Consider the following 16,897-nt stretch of genomic DNA (forward strand, 5'->3'; position numbering starts at 1 on the left):
AGGAACACAGGTGACTGTGAGCGGGTAGAGGGAGAGCAGGAGCACAGGTGACTGTGAGCGGGTAGAGGGAGAGCAGAGGCAGAGGTGACTGAGCAGGTAGAGGGAGAGCAGGAGCACAGGTGACTGTGAGCGGGTAGAGGGAGAGCAGGAGCACAGGGGACTGTGAGCGGGTAGAGGGAGAGCAGGAGCACAGTGGACTGTGAGCGGGTAGAGGGAGAGCAGGAGCACAGGTGACTGTGAGCGGGTAGAGGGAGAGCAGGAGCACAGGTGACTGTGAGCGGGTAGAGGGAGAGCAGGAGCAGAGGTGACTGTGAGCAGGTAGAGGAGGAGCAGGAGCACAGGTGACTGTGAGCGGGTAGAGGGAGAGCAGGAGCACAGGGGACTGTGAGCTGGTAGAGGGAGAGCAGGAGCACAGGTGACTGTGAGCAGGTAGAGGGAAAGCAGGAGCACAGGTGACTGTGAGCGGGTAGAGGGAGAGCAGGAGCAGAGGTGACTGTGAGCGGGTAGAGCAGGAGCACAGGTGACTGTGAGCGGGTAGAGGGAGAGCAGGAGCACAGGTGACTGTGAGCGGGTAGAGGGAGAGCAGGAGCAGAGGTGACTGAGCGGGTAGAGGGAGAGCAGGAGCAGAGGTGACTGCGAGCGGGTAGAGCAGGAGCAGAGGTGACTGTGAGCGGGTAGAGGGAGAGCAGGAGCACAGGTGACTGTGAGTGGGTAGAGGGAGAGCAGGAGCACAGGTGACTGAGCAGGTAGAGGGAGAGCAGGAGCAGAGGTGACTGTGAGTGGGTAGAGGGAGAGCAGGAGCAGAGGTGACTGTGAGTGGGTAGAGGGAGAGCAGGAGCACAGGTGATTCCTGCTTTCTACTCACACTAAAAACAAACGCTGCACGTATAGTAATTTCTCAATACAATATTTTTACCACCTCTGCCATCATTACATAACAATTAAATAATTTGCAAATGACCTAAACCTGCAAGTGGACTATCAGCTTGCAGTCATTTACCATGTTTATCTTCATCTTCCTTCCCTTCCAGATTACATACTATAAGTAATTTACTGTCAAAAGAAACATATTTTTATTTTATTTTATGTTTTTACCTACAAGTTGATGTTTGTGCAGAGACCTTAAAGGTTCCTAGATGCTGTAATAATACTGCAAATGTAGGAAAAGCACATCTCACTAAATGATGTCAAAATGTAGTACTTGACAGGGCTTTTAGATTTATAAATAACTGGGACAATTTGCCACACGGATAAATTTCTCCCAGTGCTTAAAATCAAGAGCAGTATGCCAAAGCATCATTGTAAGTGATGGAAAGATTTGATTACATATTCATTGTCTCTAAAGATGCATGAAAAGGATTCTGTGTTCTTTCAGAGTATTTTTATCACAATACAATTGCTCTTAACATTTGGGACAACATAGCTCTTGTCATGAGCCGTGAGCAGCCTATTATTACTGCACACTTAATACAACACTACTTTTTGTCCATAGTAGATATATGACTTGTGAGTAAGAATAGCAGTGAGGCGAGGAAGCTTTCTTCTCTATTCCGTTTGTTGTTGTTCCCTGTGCCCTGTAATGCACCGTGATTATGTAAAGTAGATTCTCCTCTTTGTGAACGGAACACTGGTGCCCCAGAATTTGAGAAAACCCACAATCTCCATTTAGCTGACCAGTGTGTCAGGACACAACACAAAAGTGATCATTATCTTAAGAACAGAGACGATATTGATAAAAAAAGTAATATAAAAACAAAAAAACAACATCAATTGTAAAATAAATATTGCTTCTCAATCATTCATTTTGTCCCTCTAAGGCCGGGACTATTAACGGGGAAAATGCGGTAAAACCCCCGAAAATGCAGTTTTCGGGGGTTTTACTACATTCCCCAAATGGACTAAGTAACGGAATGCATCGCTTTGTCCCGATGGGTAACGCCACCTTCAGGTAGCGTTACCCAATAGAAGTTTATGGGCTTCTTATCGGGACGCTCCAGACTGGGAGGGATCGGATCCCTCCAGGGGTGTTTCTAGAGAGGAGGGGGCCCTTGTGCAGTCTCCGACACGGGTCCCCTCCTCTCTGTCCAGCTACCAGCAGCGCACTGAGCTGTGCGCGGTCGGTGCCGGAGTTATAGACTCTGGGCACTAGAGTGCGCCCAGAGTCTATAGAATATGCACAGGTCACTGGGAAAATGGCCACGGCGGCCATTTTACAGTCGTTTTTACAGCACCGGACCCCCGCACCGATGTGGGACTCCGGAGAGGTAAGTAATACTATTGGTGCAGGGTGTGCGGTGCGGGGCCCCCCTAGACCGAGGGGCACCCATTATAGATATGCCTCTGGATCCCTCCCATGAACCCCCGCGACCCCAAGTGTGCCGCTACAATACATCTACCCCAGTGTTCCTATGCTACTATAGAAATAAATGTAGAAAGATATGATTATTGTAAGACTACAGTGAATTGTTATCTCTGTAAGCAGACTTACAACATCTTCATAAAATCTATCTGGAAAAACAATAATAATTGTGTAAGATAGTCCTCTAACAATGCAATGGCCCAATAGCATTAGTGTCTAGATACCTCCCAACAGTCCCAATTTTGGCTGGACAATCTTGATTTTGCAGGGCTGTAGGCATGGACAGGGGATCGGCCTGGCCATGCCAACAAAATGCATGACCACTCCCATTGTAATGCAATCATGCCCCCCTCTTGATCTGCTATTTCCAAAAGTTGAGCGATATGTAGATGTTGGAATTTAGGACAGGCAGCAGGTGTGGGAGGCATAGGGCAGGATGTATGATGCATTGCATTTTGATTACGATACATCTGCTACTTACTGATTGCATAATAGAGTTTATTAACGCCATATGCTTGTAGATTTGCAGTTAAGTCCACATAGGTCAGCTCTTCTGATAAGAGCTGACCTTTCTGGTGTAAGGACTTCTGGGTTTATGCCACAGGATTCTACCACCACACGCACAAGCCGTGGGGAACCCTGGGAGGGATCCTATTGGATCGCTCTTAGGGCATTATGCAAAAAGAAGACCATAGGCTTCTGATAAGCAATGCAATCTATAGAGCACAAGCTCTGGAAAGTTTCTTTTCTCCGGAGGTTGATATATATGGAAAATGCGGTCAAACATCCAAAAATGGCAGTTTCCAGAGGTTTGACCACATTTTGCCATTTGCACATTCTGTCCATAGAGACCAATGAAGTTTAATTTAGCTTTATACATTATAAACTGTCCTTTGGTTTATTTAGTGTCTGTAATTTGTCCTTCATATATTGCAGACATACGACCTGATTCAGAGTTGTACGGTAGTGTACAGCTGCAGAGGAACATATGTGCAATACTAATATGATAATGCTGCTGGAGGTGCCTGAGGGAAAAAGCCTCGTGCCGGCATCGCAGATCAGAGTGCTGTGTCCTAAACTGCATCATCGGATCATCTGCGAGACCATCGGCCATCTATGTAACCCTGAGGTTACTCAGATTGGCCCTCGCAGCTCTGTAGCAAGAGGCATAAAGTCTTTCGATGCAGACACTGGCCTCAGCACTGCCAGAAAATGGGGGCAACTCGCTCCCCATTTTCTGGAATGGCGGCCAGCACCGCCCCCAACCTGCCACTCAGGGACAGAACTATGGGAGACAATGGAGGCGCCTGTCGCCAGGCTCCAGCTCTGAGGGGCACCTCCTCCATTGTCCACAACATATTCACCCCGCTAAGGGCTGTAACTATGTACCCTGACTGTACTGTCCCAGCCACCAAATACATGGCACCCCTTCCCGGCACCTGAGAAGCCACCATACACTAGTGGAGAGCTCCATATCAGACCATCAGCTGCTGCCTTCATCTCTCTATAGCCTGTCTGCAAGCGAACTGCTACATTACAGTGTCAGCGGCTTTGACGGGGGGGGCACTAAATTATAACTTGCCTCCGAGCGTCTGGGATGAACTTACGCCACTACTGCCACTAAGTGGCAGCCTGCGGATCAGGAGGCACTGCATTATAGGACACAGGACCCTTTCTGTGCATCCCACCATTGGAGTTAACTCTCAATTAGGCCCACAGTTTTACACCTGTTTTATGTAGCTTTGTATTGATTATCCTGCCTAACTGTATCTCAATACATGATACAAATTGCTAGTAATTTGCCCCAAGCAAAATCACATTAAGCCAAGTAAGGTGAATTGTACTTACTTCCACTGGGGATCATGTCCCTGTCAGGAACAAAGAGTTTGTATCCGTAATGTTTCTCTAGGATATCTGGAAGAATTTCCAGCGCAAACTGTTCCTCCTCTTTGCTTTCATGATCTAATGAGTCTGGATCCACTTTGGTATATGAGAGATATGCATCATAGTCTTTGTTGTCTTAGGATGAAAACATGACATTACAGTTCAGTACAATAAAACAAACATTTAATAGAATTTACTTATAAATGCATTTATCTACATGTATATCATGTCATACAATATGACTGCAATTGTAAGTTCGGTTTCTCTACTTTGATTAAGATACCTCTCAGAGTGACTTCATGTTATAATGGGTATATCAGACTACTACTACTGGGGACTACTACTACTGGGGACACTACAAGGGGGGGGACTACTACTACTGTGGACACTACAAGGGGGGGACTACTACTGGGGGCACTACAGGGGGGGGACTACTACTACTGGGGGCACTACAAGGTGGGAACTACTACTAATGGGGGCACTACAAAGGGGGGACTACTACTACTGGGGGCACTGCAAATGGGGGGACTACTACTACTGGGGGCACTACAAAGGGAGGGACTACTACTACTGGGGGCACTACAAGGAGGGGGACTACTACTGGGGGCACTACTGGAGGCCTGCATAAGGGTCTTCTCTCCTGTGGCACACAGGGGCACTGCATATGGGCACTACGACAGGGGGCTGCCCTAATCTTTATTTTTACCTTACATTAATCCCATATGGACCTGCCTCCTCCCTGGAACACTGGAGGGGGGGCGCCGTAGCACGCATATTCTTCGGACACACACGCTACTCCTCTGCCAGGGCCGCCTGCATGCATTTGCCCCCCAGGCTAAAAGTTGCCAGCCAGCCCCTGATATCAGTGCAATACTCATGTGATAATGGGTATATCAGAGCAATGCTCATGTGATAATGGGTATATCACAGCAATGCTTATGTGATAATGGGTATATCAGAACAATACTCGTGATAATACAATATTAACATTTGTAGATGACACTACAGTAGTGCTCTGACTACCCGTGGCGATGAAGTTAGTTACAGGAAAGAGGTGGAGCTCTTTGTTAAGTAAGGAGAAGATAATTGCCTGTCTTTAAATGCAAGGAGGTAGTAATAGATTTTAGGAGATCTAGGACTAGGAACACTATCACACAGCTGTAATATTTGAATGGCACAGAAATGGAGATGGTTAGCGGTTTTAAGTTTTTAAGAGTCAATCTTACTGATGATTTATCATGGTCTTCACACATTTAATTTGTACAGTAGCTGGGAACGCACAGCAACGTATTTTATTTCTGAGAAGAGTGCGGGCAGTGGGGTTACCGAGGTATATTCTTACATACTTTTATCGTTTGATATCGATAGTCTTATAACTTACGATTTTAAGGTGTGGTATGGGGACTCCACGCGTTCTGACCGTGAATCTATGCCCAGGGTGGTTAAAGGGGCTGAGAGAACTATTGGTCAATCTTTGCCCCTCTTTGAGGAAATTTAAGAGAAGCTTATTAGATCATTGCAGTTTCTAGTCATCCATGTCATTCCCTATTTTCCTTATTGCCCTCTAAAATAATGGTGTAGGTGTATTAAATGTAGGTTGCAAAATAGTTTCTTTCATTCTGTGATGGGTAGTTTAAATGATAAAACCCTGTTTTAGCTTTTTATATTCATACTTGCAGAATCACAATGTAATTTCACTTAATGCGTTGTTTTAATGTTGTAGTGACAATCAATGGGAATTGAATTGATGTGCACATCACTGTGATCTCATGTTATAATGTGTACAGTATATCAGAGTATTAATTATGTGATAAGGTGTATATTAGAGAAAAAAAAAATCAAACACACTTAGGCGCTATTAAATATATCTGGCAAACTGCAGCTTCAAAAAAGAGGGGTTCCTGCAACACTTACACCCCTTTTATACCAGAGCTAAAACCCGGGTTATTGCACGGTTAACCCGGGTTGCTCCTAGTTGTAAAAGGGGCCAAGGTTGGATTCCCAGGTCGAGTGACCCGGCAATCCAACCCAGGTAATTTGCAAAGTTTTACACGGAAACAACCCGTGAACCCCTGCAGTGTATACGGGAACGCTCGGTCATTCGACCCGGGTCCCGTTTACAGCATGGGGACTTCCGGGTTTCTCGGTGCTTGGAGATGATGTCATCTCCAAGCGCCGGGAGAAGTGTCCCACTGCACCCATGTGCAGTGTGAACGCCGCCGATCCGGGAATGATCCGGATCGGCGCCGCAGTAGAAAAGGTCTGTCCTGGGTCTGACCCGTTTTGGAACTGTGGCCCTGATTCAGAGCCGGACGCTCTGACAGAGCGCTTGCTCTGAATCAGGGCCGTCCCTCTGAATTTTAGAGCGGCCTCCTGGCCGCTCGTATAGCTGTGGGTGACCACCCACAGCTATAGCGAGCGGCCAAAAAGATGGTCGTGATGGTCAAGACCATCGCAACCATCAGACTTGCGCTGAGACCCTTGTGGTAGGGTCTCTTTGCCGCAAGCCCTGGAGTGCTTTCGGCTCTATCAGAGCCAAAAGCACTCCCACTGACATCACTTGTGATGTCAGTGGGGCCGGCCCCAGACGGTAGGCGTTCCCATGGGAACGCCTCCGTCTGGGCAGCCACGCCCCTGGCACACCCACCAAAGGGGGCGTGCTGTCACTCACCGTCGACAGCACGCCCCCTTTGTAGCGAGACCCATAGCGACGGCTTGCCCATCGCTATCCGGGTCTCGCGCATGCGCACAACGGAGCCAGGTCCATCGTGCGCATGCGCACTGGCCCAACATCGACCTGCTTGCGAGCGCTCAGCGCTCGCGAGCGGGTCAGAATCAGGCCCTGTGTTCCAAATCTCGGGTCAGACCCAGGATTTAGGTGTAAAAGCAGTATTACAGTTTAAAACAGAAAAAACTATTAATGAAGCGCTGTGAGTGAGATTAATAATTTAATAAATATTACACAATACATATGAATATTAATCTGCATAATTTCACACAGCCTGTTTAAATAATAATAAAATATCTGTCTAAATAGACATACAGTATAAAAGGAACCTTAGCTGGAAATACTCGTACTTGAGCCTAAACTTGACTTGGAGACCTTTAAATATTATATTCCAAAAGTATGTTATAATGTAGGCTGTTAGTATAGTGTTAGTAGATTGAACATAATGCAACATTAAACACATTTCCAAAAGAAGAAGTTTCTTAGAACAAAATATATTCCAAATGGATATTAATATTTAAGATGTTAAAATCCCGGATAAATTTAGTACATTGCACATAAGCCAATATTAGTATATTTCTAATGGAAGAGGTTTCATTAATCCAAGCACACAGTAGTTATTGTAGTTTCCAAACCATCCATATAATGTAATTACGCTAAATCTATTGAATGAACTCACTAACATTTTATGCAGTTAATTATTGCTACAAGCCATCCATATAACATTAACAAATCAGTCTCTGTATTGGATATATAATCACTGCGTCTCTCTCTGGGATAACTGATGGAAGTGCCTTACCTTCTGGCTGATGGGCTTCCTATAACTCAGCCTTTAGGGGGATCATTGAAAGTGTTTCCCATAATGCAGCAAGCTGGTAAATTTCGCAGGAGGTCTGGGTTCCGGACTGCCTTGTGTCCAAAGTTCTTTACGCGTTTCTCCACCTTCAGGAATATATATGTGAGACCAATACAGAGACTGATTCATTTATTCTATATGGTTGGTTTGGAGCAATAATTAACTGCACAAAGTTTGTGAGTTCATTCAATAGAGATTGTCCTAATTGCAATAAATAGATGGTTTGGAGATTATAATAACTACTAGAGATGTGCGCAGACCCCTGTGTTTTGGTTTTGGATCTGAATTCCTATTCGTGTTTTGGTTTTGAAAAATACCCCCTCATCTGTTTTGGTTTTGGATCTGTATTTTAACAAATATATAAATAAAAAACAGCTAGAATTATGTCATTTTGTCCTCTTTACCTGCAATCCAAAACCCGTGTTTGGTTTTAAAATCTGAGTTCCGAACCGCGGAAAGATCCAAACAAGGACTTGGTTTGACTCGGTACCTCAAAGTGATTCCGAACTCGGACTCTGTTTGATTCGGATCCCTTCAAATTTGGTTGTTATTGGTTCTCTGGGAACCGAACCCTCACAATAAGGCTGGGTTCACACCTAAAGATTTTCTGTCCAACCATCCAACTAGTTGATTGGTTGGAATGAAAATCTGGTAACGTATGGGAGTAACTGACAATCAGCAATTTGCTCCCAAACGCCGGAAAATTGACAAAAACTGTTATTTGAACAAATTGTTTAGATCAAACATTTAACAAACTTGTCTGAACGTCCATTTTCATCTGTTTTCTGGCATTTAGGAACAAATTGCTGATTGTCATTTGCTTTCATACCTTACCAGATTTGGTTGGACAAAAAATCTTTATGTGTGTATGCACCTTAACCGAACCTCTAATAACTACTGCATGCTTACATTAATTAATCCTCTTCTATTGTAAATATACTAAGATTGGCTTATGTGCAATGTACTAACATTAACGAGAATATTAATAGAGATGTGCGTGTTCCCCCATATTTTGGTTTTCCCCAAACCACCCTCAAGTGTTTTGGTTTTGGATTTCTTTGAAAATGTATAAAAACAGCTAAAATCATATAACTTGGACCTGTTTTTGTTCTTATACTATTTTTAACATCAATAACATTAATTTCCAGTAAGTTTTGACCACCTCACAGCACCTGAAATCACAATGGAGGGACTTAAATGCAATCCAAAAAAATCCAAGTTCCGAATTGCGAGAAGACCCGAGTCAGGACACTGTTCTATTCGGAACCCCAAAGTGATTCCGAACTGGGACTCAGTTTGACTTGGAGCCCCTATGTTCGGGTGTGTTTGGTTTTCTCAAAAACCGAATGGCTCATCTCTAGATATTAACAGCTTACATATTATTAACCATTCGGAATATATTTCGATTTTAGAAGCTTCTCCTTTTGATAATACGTTTAATGTTGGATTATATACAATCTACTAATGCTTTACTAACAGCCTGCATGATAATATCCTTTTGGGATATAATATTTTAAAAGTTTCATGTTATATCTGTACTCAAGTAATTGTGTTAATGAATATTAACAACTAAGGTTACATATACTGTATATTATTATTATTTTTTTTAATATTGTATGTCTATTAAGACAGATATTTTATTACTTTACTTCGGCCGTGTGAAGTTGTTTTTATTCATATTGTATTGTGTAATATTTACCAAATTATTAATCTTACTCACAGCCCTTTATTGTATATTAGTCATGCTGACCATACATGCAATAATACTGATTGTCGAATGTGGTCTATTTAAATAAATCGAACAATGTTTGGTTATGTGCAAGTTTGCTTCACCCAATTAAAATACAATCTGGCTGGATCAATCTTTATTGATTAGGGCAGAGAATTCAGATGAATAATTAGCCACATCGGGGAGTTGTTTCTACTGTATTAGAAAATGTTTGAGAAATTGTATTGCTGTCTCGTATCAATTGTGTTTGTTGCAAATAAAATAAATGGTTAAAAAAAAGTTGCACAAATGGGATGTAAGTATGTGTGATATATGCATGGAGTAAATCAGACACACATTGTTGCCGACGACACGCATCTTAAGACTGTCGCGATTGTGAATGTTAATTGCACCTGTGATTTGCAGAGAACTCTGTACCAGCTCCTTAGCATACAAAATGGAATGAATGGGAAAAATACACAGGGGCCTATTCGTCAAAAGATAAATGGCCCGGTAACCATGCAGACACACTAGTTACCGCATATTTAGGTTACCGGGCCATTCATCATCAGGGGCCCCAAATGGACCACCTGAAATTCAGCAAACTCCGAAAATTTAAACTTTTCGGAGTTTGCTTGTGAAAACAAGCACCATCCTCGTATGGGAGGGAGTTCAAGGGATGCCAAGAAGGATCCCAACGGATCCCTCTGCCGCCTTCTCACTACCTCCCTAGCGGCTTTGCGTATGCGTGACCTCGGGTCACGAATGCTTAGCTGCACCGACAGGGCAGAGGTAAGTAACGCACATATTTCTGTAGCTGCCCTACTAACCGCAGGGACAGCTGCTTTTCAGGCCCTGATGATGAATAGGCCCCAAAGACTCAAGTGACGCTTTTTTAAAGGACTGAAATGGATTAATAAAATGCATCTCAACACACAAGATGCAAGTATGAATGCAAATTGGAATAGCTAACTAGAATATAATGGGTTTTAATACTTGGGTTAAAACTAAAATCAGATGCAGAATTTAAACACACTTGGGTACGGGCCTTTGGCAAAATCAATTGCGTCAAACTTTCGGGAAATGATCTCTGGAAACATAATATTCAAGGAGATCTGTTCAAAAGAAGATGGGACAACCTGCCCTACACTGAGATGTCTGACACAAATATGTCTGTAGGTGAATTTTCCATATCTCAGTTATGCAAATCATTGATTCGGGACAGATTGTGAAAGAAAGTTTAGCTCCAGCGTGATGGGGGCTCACTTAATGCTTCTGATGGGCTAGGCTGCCTTTTACCCCCTCCACCCAGCTACAGGCACCCATTCATTGCTGCTCTGATACACAATGAGGTAATGAGGACATACCTCCTAGCTCTCCAACCAATGGGACAAGATAGAGAGATAATTCAGCAGGGGGATGTTGTATGTTGACTGTACCCCATGCCACGGTCTATACTGTATACTGTACCCAGTCCTTGCTGCTGCTACTACTACAACTAATGTTTATTTATTAACACATGTTGTGCATCTGTGAATTACCCCTTTAGGTTCATACTAAAGAAAAAGGATAACATGTAAATAAAAGTATTTGTAGTAGTAGTTCTAATGTTGAGGTAGCAACCTGTGGCTCTCCAGCTGCTATGGAACTACAAAGCCCAGTATGCTGTGTCTGGTTGCGCAACCCTGTTATAAAGTATTAAAAAAAATCAACTGGAAATATAAGGAGTGATGAAAGGGATGTTTATATAGGTTATTTTATCTTGTGAAGTTTCCAGTAATAAAGCATTATCCCAGAAGTGACTACACTAATGTTGTGACAAATAGGACAATTTTCAGAAATGAATAATTAATACATTGCTTTATCAACATCTGCAGTATCTGTAATGTACACAGCATGATTGTAGCTCAGTGACAAATAAAACAATAATAAATGAGTCTACAATTGTTGTAATATGGTAACATTAGCACAGTGTGCAGGAAATCCCGACATGGAGGGAGAGTGGTACAACTGAAGAAGTCTTCCTGGAATTATACATGTAAGGGGTGGTTTGGTATTAGAACAGTGGTTCTCAAACTCGGTCCTCAAGACCTCACACAGTTCACGTTTTCCAGGTCACCCACAGGTGTATTCATTACTCATTGACACATTTTAAAATATCCACAGGTGGAGCTAATTATTTCACTTGTGATTCTGTGAGGAGACCTGGAAAACATGCACTGTTTGGGGTCCTGAGGACTGAGTTTAGGAACCTCTGAATTAGAACAATACACTTGCCCACTGTCTCAGAATGTCTGGGAGATGGCTAAAATTTGGAGTAAACAACCCTCCTGAATCCCGTCCATCTCTTCACTGAAGTGACTGGGGTCGGAACGGATAACGGGATTCGCTATGGATTTTGCCATCGCAGCTTTGCCTCCTGCTGCAAAATGCTGTGAATGCAGCAGCGTGGGTGGAGCTGTGATGTCGCAATTCCTAGTGCCCCCTCTCCCACCCCTGGGAGGATCTGCAAATCTATTTAGAGTAAGTAAAGGATACTTCCACCCCAAACTGGAAATTCAATTATGGATGGACACTCCTAAATTCAACCCAGTTACAGAAGCTAACTGACTAGGTCATTAATATGGAGAAGAAAGTGTGCAGATGTTTTTCCAATGCAATCTGGTCATTCAGGGCCCACTGCTTAGCATCCATATTTTTTGTCTTTGGATATCCACATCTGCTGTCACATTGCTAAATTAATTGACTTGACCAGGCTACACACATTTATTGCCAGAATAAAGACATTACTACATACATAGTGTTTACAAGCCACATTCAGGAACATGAAAAATCTTACCTTCTGACGCTTCATCACTTCCGAAATTCTGTCTATAGAAGAGCATTAATTCTACGTTGTAGCACTTATAGATTGTGACAAGCAAAATGAAAACAATAAGGATAGCACCCAGACCTCCAGCAAGTTCAATGTTATACTTTAGCTCTAAAAGAGAGATAAATGTCATGAATTAAAACAGATTTCCATAATTATACAAAGTATTGTATTAAAAAAGCACATGAAAACTCTGCGACAATGCTTTGTTTGGCTGTACTGCTAGGCTCAAAATAATAAATGTCATACAATCATTGCCTTTACCTACTTGGATTTTTAGTTTTTTTATATGACATGCTAATATAACCCTTGTATATGCAATGCCTGTTGTAGGACCCTCCATGCTGATTAACATGACGAGACGGTATTGATAAGGCACATACTGTTATCTATAAGAAATGTTAATAGTAATTTTATAAAATAGTGTTGTACTCTGGACCGCCAAGAGATTGGTCAAGGACTGCTACTAGGTGGCGTGGCAATGCCCCATTGTGAATACCCAGGCTCTCAGAAAAAGTTGCATCATCCACCGAAGGGGGCATAGCAATGTCATCCTGTGGGTCTTATTATCCCTTCCTGGCAAGCATGGGTACTCTATTACAAAACTACATGTGTTTTGTTTATCTCTTATTATTAGGAAGAGTATATATATATATATATATATATATATATATATGTGACAGAAGCACTGGAGAAGTGTGGAATGGCTTCTATATCTGTCCCAGATTCCTGTCTTATGTCTTTTGAAACCCCCAGGAGAAGTCTTTTGGATAAAGCAGACTATAAATGTCGGCTTCTGTGAAAAGCCGGAATGTGTCCTGGGGGTGTGGATGTGAGGAGAGGGAGGGCTCCATCCACAGGCCACTCCGGGTGTTGGGCCTTTCAGCCTGGTAGCAGGTCATTAGGGCTTGCACCTGGTAATGGCTGTGATGATAGGTTTTGTTTTAGCTGAGTGTCTCATACCTGGGAGAGCAGGCCGCAGGTTAGCTTGCTCTGAGACACTGTTGGCTACACATCAGAAGGTACTGTGGACATGGATTTATTTAGTGTTCTATTAGTGAGGGAACTTACTGTCTAGTTAGTGCCCAGCCAGGCTAGGGTTTGTTTTATTTCTTTGATTATTGATATTGCACAATAAAAACTGGCGCCGACCAGCTTGCACGAATATCCACGACTGGTGTGCTATTTCCTGGCTGCTGTGTGTAAGGAGGTGTTCATCTACCCCAGGAGAGGGACCCCATACCCCTACCTTATCACAATATATATAAACACAGTGTATATATAATGATATAAATATATATAGATAGTGGTTTGGCACTCAGCATGAGATGTCCATGAACGTTTTGGGTGCCCTCCCGTAGGTTTGATACAATGCAGGTATCTCCTGAGGCGCTATGCAAGCCCCAGCAGAAAAAGGATAGGCGGCACTCCATTTGTAGCAAAAATGAACTTGTATTAAATATGAAACATATTACACAAACAGTGTCAACGTTTGAAGGTCACGGCGCACCTTTTCATCAGGACTTGTATTTCCCATGCACAAGTCCTGATGAAAAGGTCCGCTGTGACCTTGAAACATTGACACGGTTTGTGTAATACGTTTCATACTTAATAGTTAATACAAGTACATTTTTGCTACAATTGGAGTGCCGCCTATCCTTATTCTGCTGGGGGGGGGGGGGGGAGGGCCTCCTGCTGCATTACGTATCTGAGCTGCGTTGTCCAATGCAGCATCTGATAATCTGCAGAACAATGGCCGGCTAAGGTGACCCATGGGGAAACGCAGCCAGCCGCCGCAGATAAGAGGAAGAAGTCAGGAAATCTCCCTCACCCCTCAACGGCGGCAACACGTCTCCATTTCGGGAAACTGGGGCCATCGCTGCCCCCTCCCCGCCCACAAATGATAGCAGACTGCCAATCAATGACAGTCTGCTGCCAGTCTACGTGCAAGATGGCAGACCCGCTCTGCACACGTGCATAACAGATCAGGCGTCTGTGCAGATTCCCAATCATAGGGAATCTGCGTTCAGCAGTGCACTAGCGTGCACTGCTGAATGTGAGCCATAATTCTTTCTGCTTCTCCTTGCCATAGCTTAGAATACTTTCTGTCTCTGGCAATGGAAGAGTTATACTTTCCTTCATCTGATATATTATGCAATGATTGTGCTATCTATAATAAGCTACACACATTATACTAAATGTAAAATAAGTACCAATCAGCGCTCATATAAACACACGTTACAAAAACATGGAGCTGTAAGGAGTTATTTCCATAACGTTGCCTGTGAAGGGAAGCCAGCAACTTGGAGATGTACTTGAGCTGTATGCTTGTCGCCGTTTGCCAGGTGTACATGTAAATGTACTTTCTTTTTTCGGCCTCTGCTGCTAATTATGTTTTGAATCAAGAACAAGGGTGTTATTATAGCTAATCTGACAAGCCATTTGGAAGTAGCGTGCCCTGCATCCTGATGCTTTTGTTACTGTATTGTTTTTGTGCAGAGTCTGCTGGCTTTTATATAACACAGTGAAATGTCAGGGTATCTCTCTGTGCAGACCTATATAAAAATGTAATATAATAAGTTAACTGAATATACTGTCACTATTTCTGTTGTTGAGCTGTAGTTTATATTATTTACCTATTATATATTTGGATTCACATTCTGTGTTAAAATTACAATTGTCTTGTGGTCAATATACTGGTCAGTTAAAGTTTTATTACTGTACAGCTGTGTCCTCATGCTGTATGTGCTTGAGACGCCCGGGAAAACTAAGACACTACAAGAGGAGCAGCGTGCAGTATTTTCCTTTATATTTTACGTCTTATGGTGCATACACACGGTCAGATTTTTCTTCAAATCTGAACGATAACGATTTTAAAAATCGTTCAATCATTCATATCTGAAGGAAAATCTGACATATCTGACATGTTTGAACGATGAATTATGCGCGTTCCCGATGGTCAGATAACGATATCTGACATCTGATGTGTTTGTAGTTAGATTTGGACGATTCCAATCATATTAATGCAGTCAAAAATCGTTCGTAGTTCAAATCGTTCATCAAATTGTTCATCTGACACATCTGACCGTGTGTATGCTCCATTAGACACATCGTAGACACAGTGAAAACCACTCACAGAGTACCAGAGTCCCCAAGTTTGTGACTTTAACAGCACATGAATTGGTTTTACACATATACAAAGTCGCACATGACGCACAGTGGAACTTGGCATGAGGAAAAGACATGACTGCTCACATTGGAGCCCTCACAGATTCAGACTTGGTTGCACACAGATGTACAAATATTGCATACCAAATTGATCAGTGTACGCTAACAATGTAGTTTTGTCGGATATATGTGTATTAATTATGCGAATAAGATGCACATTTTGAGTGAAAACAATGTGAGTTACACGGGACCTGGCATGCCAGGAGGGGCTATTTGGCACAACTAAAGTAACAACAGGAAAGGAAACATCTGTATATGCTAAATTACTCGATTGGAGCTATATTATATACAGGTTATAAGCTCATACTACCCAACTCTGTCTGCTTGTCAGTACCGATCTCCCTGAAGAGTCTAGTAATCTCCCTTATTACACCTTTCCCCCATTATGTAGCTGGTATATACTTGGGAAAAAAGGAAATCAGAGATATTTACATTCAAATGGTATAATCAGTGCCATTTCCCTGCATTGGTTATTAGGCACATGATCCCTATGGCTACAGTACATGCATTTACATTTAAGGTTTTTTGTGGCCACTTATATGGAATCCCTGTAAAACACAATACATAAGCAAGCCCTGAAAAGTATCAGTGTGTTTTCATCAACATGTAGATCTTACTAAACGCTTAGGTGCTCATTTACATTTTAATGTAAAACAATGTTATGGCATGCCACTTTACAGCCACGCTCATAGGTGTTGCGTTCAGTCTCCCTTGAATGCTCTTTGAAAAGTAGGCAAGTATGCATCAGATACAGGACCCTGACAAATGCTAGCAATGACTGGCCTGCCTGCTATGAGCATGTGATATGATTAATAGATGTTCTGCTTTGATGGGTACACTCTCCATTATGGAAGGCTACAGGATAGGCTACAGGAAAGTCGCAGTGGATATTATTATCAACTTTATTTTTAACATAGTGACAGCATATTTCTTTCCACTTTACCATTGGGAACAAAACATTAAAAAAAAAAAAAAAAGACACAAAGGAGCATAGTTGCTAACACTGGTAAGTCACTGGGAGTCCGGGTTGGCAAATCATGTAATTAAGGCCCTGTCCCCTTGATTGTTTGCAGTGATATTTGGCAAAATGTCATAAGGGGTGGGTCACAATATACATAACATATAAAACGTCTCATATAGTGTAGCTAAATAGAAACATTGTAAAATAAATAGGTCTAAAAGATAAAAGTGAGGAGTTGATCAGGCTCCTGATCTACACATAAACAACAATGAAACAAATGAGATGATAAAAATAATTGTAA

General features: G+C 42.6%; 1 protein-coding gene across 3 annotated transcripts in view; it reads right to left on the reverse strand.

Annotated features, from left to right (window-relative positions):
- Positions 1 to 16,897, reverse strand: part of IL1RAPL2 (interleukin 1 receptor accessory protein like 2) — a 1,136,349-nt gene that overhangs the window by 10,015 nt on the left and 1,109,437 nt on the right. For all 3 annotated transcript variants that reach the window (XM_088482887.1, XM_088482888.1, XM_088482889.1), the window contains 2 exons: positions 12,375 to 12,518; positions 4,208 to 4,378 (listed from right to left, as the gene is read on the reverse strand). In XM_088482887.1, coding sequence (XP_088339013.1) covers positions 4,208 to 4,378; positions 12,375 to 12,518 — 315 coding nt within the window. The remainder of the gene's footprint in view (positions 1 to 4,207; positions 4,379 to 12,374; positions 12,519 to 16,897) is intronic.

This window comes from Taudactylus pleione, unplaced genomic scaffold (genome assembly GCF_031769625.1).
Source record: "Taudactylus pleione unplaced genomic scaffold, aTauple2 ptg000296l, whole genome shotgun sequence".
Classification (NCBI taxonomy): domain Eukaryota; kingdom Metazoa; phylum Chordata; class Amphibia; order Anura; family Myobatrachidae; genus Taudactylus; species Taudactylus pleione.